The sequence below is a fragment of the Aptenodytes patagonicus genome, chromosome 14 (assembly GCF_965638725.1).
Source record: "Aptenodytes patagonicus chromosome 14, bAptPat1.pri.cur, whole genome shotgun sequence".
NCBI classification, from domain to species: Eukaryota; Metazoa; Chordata; class Aves; order Sphenisciformes; family Spheniscidae; genus Aptenodytes; species Aptenodytes patagonicus.
In genome coordinates this window covers 17,937,741-17,951,944 of record NC_134962.1, presented here as the reverse complement: position 1 = coordinate 17,951,944, position 14,204 = coordinate 17,937,741, and the positions used below count along the sequence as shown (strand labels likewise).

Sequence of the window (14,204 nt, the reverse complement as noted above, 5' to 3'; positions counted from 1 at the left end):
CCCCGACAGATTACAGTGCAGAGCAGCCCAAGCCAAATTGTGCAGGTGTAGTGCACAGGGTCCCTGCTGAGCAGCAGGGGCCAGCACCCAGCAGTATGAAAGCACCCCAATCTCACCCGAGCCCCAGATATACCCCACAAACAGGGAAAATCTGCATGTCCCCTCCCTACTATCAGACTAATACAAAGAGAAAGGTTACAGATAACATGCTTCTGTGATAGCTATGACAAAGCCCCTTTATCAAAAACAACAAATAATCGGAAAGCATTAGCTACCTGCTTGACAGGTCAGGCACTGAAGACCATCCTGCCTCCCATTAATCAGCAGGAGATTAATTAATATTTGAGTAGGCTGTGACAGCTCAAGACACAGTATCAAGTACACTGTGCCATGCTCTCAACCAGATCCCTTACAAGAAAATGGATAAAGCCGAGGACAAATGCATGGAAGAGATTGTACAGAGCAGAACACATCCTCACACACAGTCTTTGCGGTGACGAGTCATGGCATTTCAGGAAATAAGAACGTTCCCAGCATTTTGGCAAAGAGCAGAATTAAGCCATGAAAGAAGCCCAGTTCTTTGCTACGTTACCGTCTCCACTGAGCCCATACATGAGGGCATACAAGTCAAATCTTGTTGGCTTTCATGATGTCATCGCATAGCTCTCAGCAGCCCAGCTAGCCCATTACATGCTTAAGTATTCCCACAGTAGAAACAGCCATCTCAAACACTGGAAAGGCAAGAGACCCCAAAAGGTTCCTCAAACTGCTACCCTGGTGATACGACAGCTTTTTTGACTGATGTCAGAGCTAGCTAGACAAGCTCAGTATACCTGTTACCCAGCCACAAGAAGCACCAAGCCCATCACGCTGTGACTGGAATGCAGCCTAGTGGGTACTTGGGTTTTTAGCATCACCAATGTTTGCTAACAGGGCTCAAGTGAAGCAGCACAGCAATAGCTGGTGATTTTGGGCTTCCTGCCATTTATTTATTTTAAGTGAGCTCAACAACAGATACGGCAATGAAGATAGTTTTGAGAAAGTAGTTATGTTACACCTCTTCCGCCATCGCTACCGAAGCAACAGCCTTAAAGTCGCAGCTGTAATTCAGGCTCATTTAAAAGCTCTGTATCTTCCCTGAAAGCTATTGAGCTGTTCTGCTTTCTCCTCCCAGCTATTGATTACTGAGGTGGATGGGGTGAGGGGGAATATTAACAACTGCCTCCCAGCCACTTTTCAGTGATGCCATAGCTTGTGACATCATGATTGTCTCCATGGTGACACAGCAACACAACTGAATCTGAACAGGAGGCGGCCAATTAGAACAAGAAAGCTCTTTCATGGCTGGAACCACAGCAATTGACAGAAATAAGAGAAGCTGTTACAGAAAGTACATCATTCCAACAATAAAAACCTTGCTTTTAGTTTGCCAGGTGAACCTAAAACCCCCAAACCATGGCTAAATATAAAAAAGCCCTTCTAGACTGGAAAACCCGTGATATCATTAGCTTCTTTCCTAGCTCTAAAGAACACTGAGCACAGCCTGGATCAGAGAGATCATTTTTCCTCTCCCCTCACGTCAAGTTCTCCTTTCCATTGTAGCCTGCCCACATGCTTAGGAGGCTTCCCAGCCCATCACACTCAAGCAAAGCCTCCCAAGTGCCTTTCAACTTGCTAGAATTAGCATGCATGTCTGTGTGTGGGGGGAACACACAAAAGAAACCAACCCAAGGCCGCCAATCCATAGTGACTCATGCCAGCTAAGACTCCACCTTCAAGGATTTGAAACAGATGATATGAACAAGATCTGGAGCCTCCAGGTATCTACATCATGTTGTTTTCAACCTCCAAATCAGTAAGAGACATACAGGAGCAATCTCTGCTAGCGTAAGTTAAATTGTTACGGTGCTGTTGGGGTCACATTAAGCCAAATCTGACTCCCTGACTGATCTCCACTCTCCACCCTACAGGGGATGTTAATCAGGAAGCACTTGCTGCAGTCCCAGAGATGAGGCAACTGCTGTATGGCTCCAAAGTGGCCGGGAGCAACACAAAGCTAGTAGGAAGCCCCCAGGGCAGAGCAGCTGTTTAGAGTGTACCACGATCAGGCTTTAAGCCTTAGGCACCTCTACTTTGTCTATACATTCAGCCCATTAAATACTAGCTACATTCAGGAGTACATTTGCAGCATTTTTCTTTTCTCAAGCAAGCCTAAACACTGCAGCAGTCCATGAATAAGCTTGGGGTATACTTTCCAAGAAAGCAAGCCTGAAGGTGTAAGCCACAGCATGAAGTCAGGCCACCTGGAGCGAGGAGAGCTGCACCCACCGCAGCAGCTCAAGCACAGCGATACTGAAGACGCTCATGACTGGTGGTTGAACCTTCAAGGCTAACGCTGCTTCCCAGGGCTGCAGTGAGCAGACCTATTCTGTTCCTCTCCTGCAGTTTGACGGGCAAGAGAGGCATGTCACTCTTGACAGGGGAAACTGAGCACACGGGTCCCTAGTACTGGCAAGCTCATGGCATGTGGAGGCTGGGCAGTAATCAGTTTAGCAGCTGTTTTGTGATAAGGGGCACAGCTGGCTAAAACTCTAATTGAGCCAGCTTAAAAAAAGTGATGCTGAAAAGCATCACACCATAAGAATTAGCATAAAATAGATTTAACAGGTACCCTTAACAACAACTGCAGCAGCAGCAGTTCTCAGTCGTAATCCATCCAAGTGAGAGTCTTTGTACACAACACTTACTAGCCCCTACCTCAGTCTGGTAAAATTATTTCACATGCAACAGCAGGACTTGAGTTAAGGCATTAACAGTGACTAGGGTTCCTGCTAGGATTCACCCAGCCACTAAAAACGAGCCATCCTGTGGGACACTTCTAAGAAATGGGACAACAGGACTTCCTCAAGCCACTGTCACCTGTGAACACAGTTGGTTCAAACAGCAGACGTGCACATTCCTGCGTGTGTCCTTCTGCAGGACAGCACCTGAGCAGCTCCAGTTTTCACAAGCTATAGTTCTACCCTTCAAAAAGGTTTTCGTTCATTCTGGCCTCAGCATCCCTGGTACATGAACTCTCTCACCCAGAACTGCAATCACATCCACCTGCTGTCTGACCACATACCATCACCCGTATCCAAAGCACGTTTGCTTACAGAGCAAGAACTAGAAGAGAGCAGAAAACATGATGAAGTATGAAACAGGCCTTGCAGCACTGGAAAAAGACATTAGCTACAGAAGGGAAAGCAACCCAAGAGAAGCAGAAATAATGACTTTGGAAATAGCCAGCCTCTGAAGTTATTTTTAGAGCTGCCTCCCCCAGCACCAAAGATATTCAGAGCCCTTGAAAAAAATAAATCAAAGGTAAGCACACAAATAGCAGTGCCAGAAGAAAGCAGACAGTGCTTCAGAGTTTACTGCTGTCACAACACCAGCAGCCTAAATGGCTGGCCCAGTTCTGTCCTTTGATTCGAGGAGGCCTCATTAGTCTGAGCTCTGCTTTGCTCTACCACAGCAAGCTCACAGGAACTTCACCAACTCCACTGGAGTCGTGCCACACGTGTGCCAGGGGAAATAACGAGCGCTGCTCCGTGCCTGGGGCCCGCAGCAGGACGGCCGTCACCCTGCTGTCGGACAGAACCGAGCACAGCACTTTAAAGAGGGAAGACGACAGACAGGCACTTTCATCCTTGCTTTTTAAAGCTTGCTGTTAGTTAAGGCCCAGGACGACAGGTTAGGGAGCGTTTCCTCTGCACGCTCTACAGCCCTCTACCTCTCCAGCTCAGCCACCTCCTCAGACAGACCGGGCCGGGAGAGGAGGGGCACGCGCCCTACCCACACCTGACGCCGGTGGAACTCACCCGCGTGAGCGGGGCCGGAGTCACCCGTGCAGGGGCTCAGAGCACAGCGCGGGGCCGGCGCTCGTCGGGGCGTCCCCCCCTCACACCGCACCCGCCCGAGCTCCGGCCCGGAGGGGCTGCGGGGCTCAGCGCAAGCGCCCAGAGCTCCTTCTCAGTAACCTGAAAAAACGGCGAAGGCCGGCGCGGCCCTGGGTCAGCGCTCCCCGCCGCCCGGGGGCAGCGGCCAGCCGGGGGCAGGCCCAGGACCCGCCGCGGGGAGCGCGGCGCCGCCCGGCCCGGCCGCTTACCTCGCCCTACGGCCTGCTGCAAAGAGCGGCGGCCGGAAAGCGCGGGCGGCGCGAGGGGAGCGGCGCGGGCCGGGCCGGGCCGGGGCCTCGGGGGCTGCGGCGGCCGCCGCCGGGCCGGGGCCGCCCTCCCGCCGGGCACGGCCCGCTCCGGCCTGGCGGCGGCACACGGCGCTCCGCGGGGGAGGAGCGGCCCCGCGGCGGAGGCCGGCACCCCGCCCGCCCTCCAGGGCCCGCTGCCCCGCGCTGCCCGGGCCAGGGCCGGCCCCCCGGCCAGAGCCAGCGGTGCTGGAGCCGCGCAGCATCAGCGGCACCACCAAGCCATCCCGAAGGCTTCCGCGGGGACCGCAGGAGCAGGATCATCCGGCTCCGATTTATGCAGCCGTGAGAAACCCACCTTGAGGCGCTTCACACAACCTCCGGGCATCTCCCCGCTTCAGCCCGCGGCTGCTCGGGAGCCTGGACGGCTCCCGTTCGCTGCTGCACCGCCGTCCGCGGCCCCCCGCCCCGCTGCTCTGAGCACGTTCATGCTCAAAATGCTCTGCCCCCCTTCTCATTTCTGAAGCTTGCAGATTTCTTCAGTCCTGATGCCACACCGATGTTGTCCCGCTGAAGCACTATGAAAAGGAATTAAAGCATCACACCAGTGAACAGCCAAAAATCAGGGGTACCTCCCAGGCGATGCCTGCACGGTGACCAAGTGGGTCAGATGGAACAGGCCTGTCACAGACATGCATGTCCACTGAAAGCACACACAACTGTGTGCACAATTTGCACACCTAACAGGGAACAGCATTTGCACCAGCAGTTACACAGGCAAGAGGACTGAAGACAGATAGCCGTACGAGCTGTTTGTTTCCCTTCCCCCAAAGAGCTGATTTCCCCCAGTCAGCCTGATTCAGTATTTGACTTCAGTAAGAACGACTCCTGTGAGAGAGCAGAGCTGTAAGAGCCTGCTTTGGCAGCCTCCCCTTAGCAACCCGGCGCATTTTGCAGCACTCATCTCCAGTGAGCACATTAACAGAGCAGTGATAAAAGCTAATATGTGGCATAATACCACTATTAGCAGCGGCAGCCTCCAGAATGCCCTAGAAGATTGCAGTGTGACAGTGAGATGCAGACATTGGAGCCTGGTGCCAAGTGCAAAGGCCATCAGCAGCGGTGCTGTGGCCAAGGCAACAGGCCACTGGTGAGCAGACCTCTGCTTCCTGGCATCCAGGATTTCCCTGCTCAAGGCCTTGCTCTTGGCACTCTGCAAACTTGAGGGTCACTGAAACTCAATGCTTTCAAATCAAAGTAGCTACTTTGTCCAGGACCAGAGCTTAAGAGGTGCAAGCACTGTCCAACACCCTTTTTCTTCCAAGGGATCAGAATAAGCAGCTGTTCAGGCACTGGGAAAAGTTCTTCAGCTCTATTCTGCTTGTACCCGTCTCCCCAAATCCACCTTCTCTCCTGGAAAGTCCCAGTCCACACTGTACAAGGCTGGGCATTACACCAGCTCTGCATTGCCAGGGAGCTTGCTTTGCTCAGAGTAGCAGCTCTAAGAGGCCAAAATTCCCAGCCCGGGACTGCTGCTGGAGTGGCAGGTCAGTCAAGAAAGCACTGGTAGCTGTTCAACAGAGCACACCAAAACCTGGAAGCGTTCCTGGACAGAAATGTCATGACTCAGGACCCCATGTTTGGGCCAAGCTGAGAGACTAAGAACAGTCTCAGGGTTCAAACAAGGAAGAGAAGGATTCCCAACAAAACAGTTACTCAAGTGACCTTACAAGAGGCAAGGGAGACCAGCTCTACAGTAGTGTGCTGGCTCATGAGCTACCCTGACACACACTGTTCTCCGCAAGAGCAGCACTGACTAATCTGGCAGCTGAGCGGGCAGCAGCCCAGCTCCTAACAAGGTCCTTCAGAAGAAGGTCCAGGAATCCCCTTGGGGACAACTCCACAGTAGCCTTTGGGACACTTTCTCTAGCTTCAGACACATATAGCTGTCTTATGTGTAAGGCCTAAGAGGGATGCAATACCCATGCTTTAACTTCCCAATTTTAACTTTCAATTTAATGCAGCTGTAGATATGCCCACCCTGGGTAGGAAGTTTTAAGCTTGGAGATCCCTCCTGAGCACAGCAAATGCCCTGCTGGGGCTCTGTTCAGTTAGAACCTCTCAACCACTCCCAGAATATAAAAACCAAGACAAATAATTCTCTTAGAAGTTTGACTAATCTTATGACAACTACTCACAATAAAAATTCCCTTTTATCAACGCTTAAATACCTTTCAGCTGTCATCAAATATCACCTTGCACTGTGAGAGCACATCAGCAGAAAGGCATATGCAACTTCTAATCTTTGCTTTGATTCCAGCTCTGACAGGCTCACACCACAAGTAACAATTTACCTTTGAAACATTCACCACTCAAGGTTCTTGGTCAGCTTCAAACGGGAGAGACAACACAGTAGCTTAAGCTTTGATCTCTTGGAACCAGGTTCAGAAGAAAAGATCATTGCAGTGAAACCCGGATGTCTTAATGAAGAGCATTAAATAAGATACACAAGACTGATAGTCAACACGTCCTTGATGTAAATACTGGTGCTAATGTTTAAAATTTATGCATCCTTACACTGTTCCCCTTTTGAGCACTGCTCATCACTGTCTGATGCAGCAAGCTACAGCCTGTCTCAGGTAAATCCCCTTCAAAGAGACTGTTTTAATTTTCTTGGTGTTGCCAGAATAGCTGACAAACTCAACCCCCCAGAGATCCTGTACAGCAGTGAGGGGATAACCAAGTTCCTGTGCGTGCCGTTTGTTAAGACGAAGCAGCAGCGGGCAGGCTGCAGCACTCATGTAGGTATCGGACGTCCTTCTTGCATCCCAGTATGTGTATGTGCCCCTCTGTGCCTTTACTGGCAATTTCACAGTGCAAGACCAAGCCTACCACCAAGAACACCAGGGGGAAGTAGGAGAGAATCAGAACTCAGCTGTCTTCCTTCACAGCATTTAAATGCTGCAAGGAAATTCGGGAAGAGGCCTGGCAGCACATAACCCACAGCCCTGTCTTCTACAGAAATCAAACAGAATCTGCAGTCCCGGGGGACCATTACTTCCCCCAGGACTGCTTGTCACCTATCCTTGATAGCAGACTAGCAGCCCACACTGCAGTAGGTAGACACTGGTACTACCCTACCTTATGTTGCCCGTAAAATTAGAGACCAGACTCACACGGGCAGATGTATCTGAGCAGTTACCTCACTGTTTTCAGTGGAAAATGCAAATGCTTTTGAAATAGTGCCTCTTGGATTTACAAGTCAGACCCTGGCAGAGCAGAGAAGTGAAGCACAGGGCTAAGGCCCAGGTCAGGACTTCAGCTGTGGGGCTGCTGTTGCCCTTACCCACTGCTTCTCCAGGGAACAGAAGGCTGACTTAGTGGACCCATCTGCAGCAAAGGGCCAGCAATTCATTAGTTTTGCAAGACAAATTGAAGCAGACAGAATTCCCACTCTCCTCATTAACTAGCCCATCTGCAAATAGTTTAACTTCCACTTGTTTAAAGGCAGCTTATGTCAAACAGCCTGGTGTCATTCTGTCCCCCACTTCTCCCTCTCTCCAGGTGGCAGGCTGGCATGGAGACAGGGAGAGAAGGGAAGGATAAACTCATTCTTTCATGAGCTCTTCTGGAAGGACCCGAGTTCACCATTCTCATCCCCAAGCCCCAGCCTTCACAGAGCTTCATCTGACAGCCTGAACTCTAATCACCTTTCAAAGCAAACAGCAATCATACTTAGTATTTCTCCCCTCCCTTTTTAAATCTGCTCTGATAGGAAACGCACTGACAACTTTTCACTGCAGAAATTAAAGTGGATTTTTCTTGAACAAGGCCACCCGCCTGCACAGCCTTAATCCTCCCAGCTCACATATGTTACTGTAACTTGCACTGCACTGAATCCAATTATGCCTCCTCAAGCCATTAAAAAATAGTTGAGGCTCTTGCACAGAGCAAAAGTACCAGCTGAGGAGACAAAAACAAGCCCTGCTGCAGCACGGCTTTGCAGCCTTACTTCTGCAGGCAGGCATGTCCTGCATTGTTAGGAAAATTAAGTATCAGAATGACTTTTACAGGGTCCAGTGAATAGTTCACTCCAAACTATCTGAGGGTGGACTCAAACAACAGGAAAATCTATACAGGAGACAAGAACCGACATACAGTTATTTGTAAGTGCTTGGCAGTTATTAGTTATCCATTAAAAGCTTTTTAAATTATATTGCTCTGGCAGCATGCACAGCGAATGAGCTCACAGAACAGCGGGTCTCCCATGCATTACACATTAGGCTGGAGCAGCAGATGAACAACCTTGAGCTAAGTAGTCAGAAGTGTCCACAAATCTAAACTGCATGCACAGATTAAGCAACCGAGTATCCAACTACTGACTCACACACAGCTGCGAAGCGAAATGCAAGCTCTCCACAGCAGCTGACAATGTTTGCCCCGTCAGCTAGAGGGCTGGGACACCAGCTACAGCCGATCAAGTTCCACAAAGGTACCTGCTGGCCTCGGAGTGCTCTGTGGTTTACCAGATCCCACTGTATTCTCAGTATCCTCCAGACAGTCAATCCACATATAACAGAAATCAAATTCTTCCATTATCACCTTTGCTGACAAGGATCTGGCAGGGGCTGCACAGGGTTGTCTTGTCCTTTCAAAACTGGCACACTGCATAGTAGTTACACCCCAGCACTTCAAGGGCCAAGTTACAGATCCCAGGGCCTTCAGCTACACCAAAAACTCTTATGCTGCCACTACAGAAGTGGAATAGAAGTAGCAAGCCATAGATGCAAAAATAGCATATAGCAGTTTAGCACTTGCACCTTAAAGATGAGCTTTTAGGTTTTCCATGACTGTAACATGTCAGCCAAATTCTGCAGATAATCTTCTTCCGAATATCTGGGTACCGCTGCAGAGTACGCACACATAAATTATCTTAACCTGAAAGACAAGCAGGCTAGATTTGATCACTAGTTAGGCTTACTTTCCTCCACACATTCAAGAATGTGTAACATCATAGCATCAAATTCCTGTTGGAAGAGCAATTACCAGCTAAGTAACTTGGACCCTCTGGAGTCAAGTCTGCCAACTTACACAAGTTGGCAATCTGGCTTGTTATCATCCCACATGATTGGAATTTATTTTAGGATCCAATGCCACATGCTGTGGGCTGGGGTTTTTTTTCCCTTTTCTTCTTTTCCTCCCCCAAGTGGCAAGTTACAGCCCAGGAGTTAGAGATCCTAACTCCATTCCTGTCTCAATCACACATTTCCTGCACAACCTGGGGTCAAGGTCTGTACCTTCACAGAATAAGTAGTATTAGTCCTATCAACAGCATCCTGGAAATAACGCTCCTTTTTGAACCTCTTAATGAAGACTGGGGTAGAAATTAAGGGCTACGTTACTTACTGCCCAAAACCAACCGTAACATCCCCACCCTCCAACACGGCACACCGATACCTAAGCTACACCTGCAGTTAAATTCAGAGGCATTCAGCCTAAACCCTTAGACAAGGGTAGGGCAGCTCAACACTGGGGTGCGACGCCAGGTAGCCCCAGACAGGACCTGTCCTCCCAGGCTAAAACAGAGACTTTTCAAAGCCTGCTCTGGCCAGGAGGTGCCAGCTCGCTGCGCTGCTAAATGCCAGCCTTCAGCAGCGATGGGCACTGAAGCATCAGCATTCGTTCCTCGCTCAGACAATACCCTTTTCTTCTCGAGGGGAAGAAGAATCCAACCACCATCTTAAAAAAAGGGTCAGTGTCCCCTGGGGGAGAACACCAAATTTAGTCAAGCGCTATTTCATTTCCTCCAGCACCTAGGGACTCCTTAAAGGCCTTAAGCACCGGCCTGGGCACCCAGCCTGACCCGCTTCGCGCCACAGGGACGGGGGCAGCGGGGCTCAGCGTCGCCGGGGCCGCAACCAAGCGGTGCCGCTGCTCCCCCGCTGCGGGCAGCTCCCGGGCGAAGGCAGAGGGGACAAGCAGCTGCGCCAGCCGCCTGCTCCGAGGCAAAGCTCACCTCCGCCCTCCCCGCGGCCGCACCACCGGCGCAGGGCCCGGCTCCCCCCGCGGGGACGCGGACCCCCACGCGGCGAAGGCGGCACGCGCGGGAGGAGCCCCCCCGCCCCGGAGACGAGGGCGGAGGCGGCAGCAGCCCTCCCGCCGCGGTCACGCAGCTCCCCCCACGGAGGGTCGAGACGCGCGTGGGAAGCGGAAGCGCCACCTGCGATCCCGGCGGGGCGGCGGGCCCGGCAAGCGGCGGCAGCAGCAGGCAGGCAGGCAGGCAGGGCGCGGCACCCCCGCCGCGGAGCCATGCAGGGCCCGGCCCGGCCCCCCGCCCGCCCGCCGCGCCCCGGGCAGTCACTCACATTGCTTGAGGAGCTCCAGACACAAAGCCATGGGAGACACAAAGGAGGGGCGGAGGGGACCGGAGAGACGGGGGCGCGCGGGGCGGGGGCGCTCGGCCCGGGTCCCGCGGAGGGGAGGACGGGCCGCGCCCGGCAGGAGGAGGGCGGGCCGCGGGCTGGGGCCGCGCCGGCTGCTCCTGCGGCCGCGGGCGGGAGGAAGGAGGAGACGCGCGGAGGCCGCCGCCGCACTCACCGCGCCCGCCCGCCGCTCCGGCTGCGCGCCGCGGGCGGGGCCGCGCCTTAAATCCCCGCCCCGCCCCGCGCGTCACGGCCCCGCCCCGCGCAGGCGCGGCCCCGCCCCGCCCCCCCCCCCCCCGCCCCGGGGCGCTCCCACGGCCGGGCGCGGTCGCGCGCGTCCCTCCCGCCCGGGACCCAGGCGGGCGCACCCCGCCCCGCCCCGCCCCGCCCCGCCCCGTCCCGCGCCGCGCGCGGTGCTGCCCCGCCGCTGCCCCGCCGCTGCCCCGCCGCCCGCGGTCCCCGGTCACTCGCCGGGAACGCGGCGACCGGGCACGTCTCAAGCGGTAACCGGGACCCCCGCGCCCCGTCCGCTGCAGTCGCCGGGGGGGGGGACGGGACGGGGACGAGGCGGCGGCTGCCGTTCCCGCGCCGGAACTGCTGCGGGTGGCAGGAGCGGGGGAGCCAAACGCTGCTGAACAAAGAGGGCGCCTCTCCCACCCCCACGCGGGAGCTTTGTCTCCTCGTCATGGCCGTGGGAGCCGCGGTGAGATTTCCCCCAGCACGGCCCCGTCTCTCAGCCACACACAAAAGTGGGTTTGGCTGAAGGATCTGCCCCCCGCCCCGCTCCAGCCGCCCCTGCCCCCGCACCGCGCGCCGGCGGGACCCCGAGCTGCACGGTGGGGTGCGAGTGCTGCAGGCGATGCTCCCGCGGGGCCCCGGCCCGGGGGAGCAGCGCTGCTGCCGCCCACCTGCTGCAGGATGGCCCCAGCCCGAGCACGGTGTTAGCGGGAGGAAAGTCTCCAGTGCGGAGACAAATAAATGGAAAAGAAAACGGCGGGGAAGCGGATGTTTCCCTGGGTGGGTGTTTCCCGCTGGTCACAGATTTGCCAGCTGAGCTCCATCCTGATGGGCACAGGGAGGGGGAACTGAGCCTCACTTCACTGGGTGCTGTTGCTGTGCTTGGTGCCTGTGTTTTGTACCTCCCCGCTAGGCTGCCTGAGCAGGGATGATGGAAGATGGACACGCGGAGGGGAGCAAGGTTGGTACAGCTCGCGGGCTGCAGTGAGAGCCTGCCCGGACAGAGCCATGCCGGCTTTGGCACCCTGGGCACAGATGTGCTGGGTGCTGGAGCAGCATCTGGCTCCATCCCTCTGATCCCACATTGAGACTTTGGAGCTGAGCATGAGGCTCGCCCAGACTGCGGGGCTGGGGGGAGACCTCCGTGAGGCCAGAGCCACGCTGCATGGCGGTCTGATGCGAGACAGGGGCAGCGGGTGCCCGCAAGCCCAGCATGGCGTGGACGCTGCCTAATGGTGCTGCCTGCAGAGTGCTTGGCCTCGGGCAAGGCTTGTGGCTTTGCACGTAGCGGTGTTGCCGTGTGGCTCCCGCCAGGAGCATGTGTGCCGCCCCAACTCCTCACTGTTACCATCAGTCCTTGGATGCTCTGATTTATTTATGACTCGCTGGGTTCATGGTGCTCAGTGGAGAAGGGCTGGTCTGCAGCTAGGAGAGATCAAAGCGCCTTGGGAAAACACTGTACTGAGCTCACGCGCTACCAGCTCCAGCAGGCAGGGCTGAGCTACCGCCGCCCTCGGCATTCAGTGATGGAATCGCTGTGGATGTGCTGCTTCTGCTCTCAGAAACAGAGCAGCAAGTAGGGCCGAAGGAGGATCTCACCAGAGAGTCAGCCCTGAGACTTGGGACCTGCAGCCCAGGGCCTCTCCCCTCCGCTGCCTACCAAGGAAAACAACAAAACTTGTTTTCAATTCAGCTGCTTCCAGGCTTGGGAGTGGTGAGCAGCTCTGGACTGAGAACCCCTCATCCACATGGGCTGTGAGTGGCTCTGCGAAGCTCTGAGCCGATCTCTTCCTGAATCCTCAGGAATACCCATGTCGTGGCTCAGTAGATGGAAAAAGTAATAGAAAAGCATGAAGGAGAGGAAACGCAACCCAGAACAAGAGAAACACACACAAAGAAATCCTCATTTGCCTGCGCTGTCTGAAATCCTGCAAATGCTCAGGCCTGGGTGCATGGCCTTACTAAACCTCATCCAGTCTCTCTGTCCCGGCACGTGTGTGTGTCTTAGCTAAGACCGTTGTCAGTCGCTGCTGGGCTGCTCCAGCGATGGCACGAGCCCCATGGCCACAGAGGGAGATGCAGAGAGGTGCTGAGCATCGCCAACAGCAGGGACACAAAGCAGCATCTGTGATTGCCTGGCACCAGGGCAGCTCTGCGCTCACCCGGCGCACACGGATGGAAGCAGGGCCAGCGCGCTGGGATGCTACCAGGCCCCTCAGCCTAAGAAGAGACCTTAGGTGTCTGCCGTACCCGATACATTGCTCTCCAACCACCGCAGCCTCATGGGCAGAGCACTACACCATGCATGGGCTCCCTGCTGCTGCTCTCCCAGAGGCTCTGAGCAAGCTGAAGCACCCCTTCGTGCTTCAGTTTCTCCTTCTCCCCCACAAGGACAGCACTACTGACTCCCTTTCCTGCCACCAAGGCTGATAAAAGCAAGCAACAAGAAGGGCTTGGCTTTCTGACCATATTGCCAAAGGAAAATGCTAGCAGCTGCCTTTCTTTCTACTTCTTTGTAGATTGGCCCCTGCTGGGAGAAGGCAGGCTTGGCCAGGACTTTGGAGCCGTGCTCACTTCCCAGTATATTCCCAGCGTTGGTGGGTAAGGGAAGAGCAACTGATGTCATCTACCTGGACTTGTGCAAAGCGTTTGACACTGTCCCACACGACATCCTTGTCTCTAAATTGGAGAGACATGGATTTGATGGATGGACCACTCAGTGGATAAGGAATTGGCTGGATGGTTGCACTCAAAGAGTTGTGGTCAACAGCTCAATGTCCAAATAGAGACCGGTGACAAGTGGCGCTCCTCAGGGGTTGGTATTGGGGCCGACGCTGTTTAACTTCTTTGTTGGTGACATGGACAGTGGGATCGAGTGCACCCTCAGCAAGTTTGGCAATGACACCAAGCTGAGTGGTGCGGTCAACACGCTGGAGGGAAGGGATGCCGTCCAGAGGGACCTTGACAGGCTTGAGGGGTGGGCCCATGCGAACCTCATGAAGTTCAACAAGGCCAAGTGCAAGGTCCTGCACATGGGTCAGGGCAATCCCAAGCACAAATACAGGCTGAGCAGAGAATGGACTGAGAGCAGCCCTGGGGAGAAGGACTTGGGGGTGTTGGTTGATGAGAAGCTCTACATGACCCGGCAATGTGTGCTTGCAGCCCAGAAATCCAGCCGTATCCTGGGCTGCATCCAAAGCAGCGTGGCCAGCAGGTCGAGGGAGGTGATTCTCGCCCTCTACTCTGCTCTTGTGAGACCCCACCTGGAGTACTGCGTCCAGCTCTGGGGCCCTCAACACCAGAAGGACACGGACCTGTTGGAGCGAGTCCAGAGGAGTGCCACAAAGATGATCAGAGGGCTG

At 54.6% G+C, this 14,204-nt stretch overlaps 1 protein-coding gene across 8 annotated transcripts in view; it reads right to left on the bottom strand.

Moving 5' to 3' along the window:
* The window catches only part of DLGAP4 (DLG associated protein 4), a 179,938-nt gene that overhangs the window by 35,882 nt on the left and 129,852 nt on the right, over positions 1–14,204 (bottom strand). The window contains exon 1 of one of the 8 annotated variants that reach the window (XM_076352245.1): positions 10,549–10,664. The exons of the other annotated variants lie outside the window; for them this stretch is intronic. Coding sequence (XP_076208360.1) covers positions 10,549–10,579 — 31 coding nt within the window. The 5' untranslated portion in view covers positions 10,580–10,664. Of the gene's footprint in view, positions 1–10,548; positions 10,665–14,204 lie in introns of those variants that run through there. 8 annotated transcript variants of the gene reach the window in all.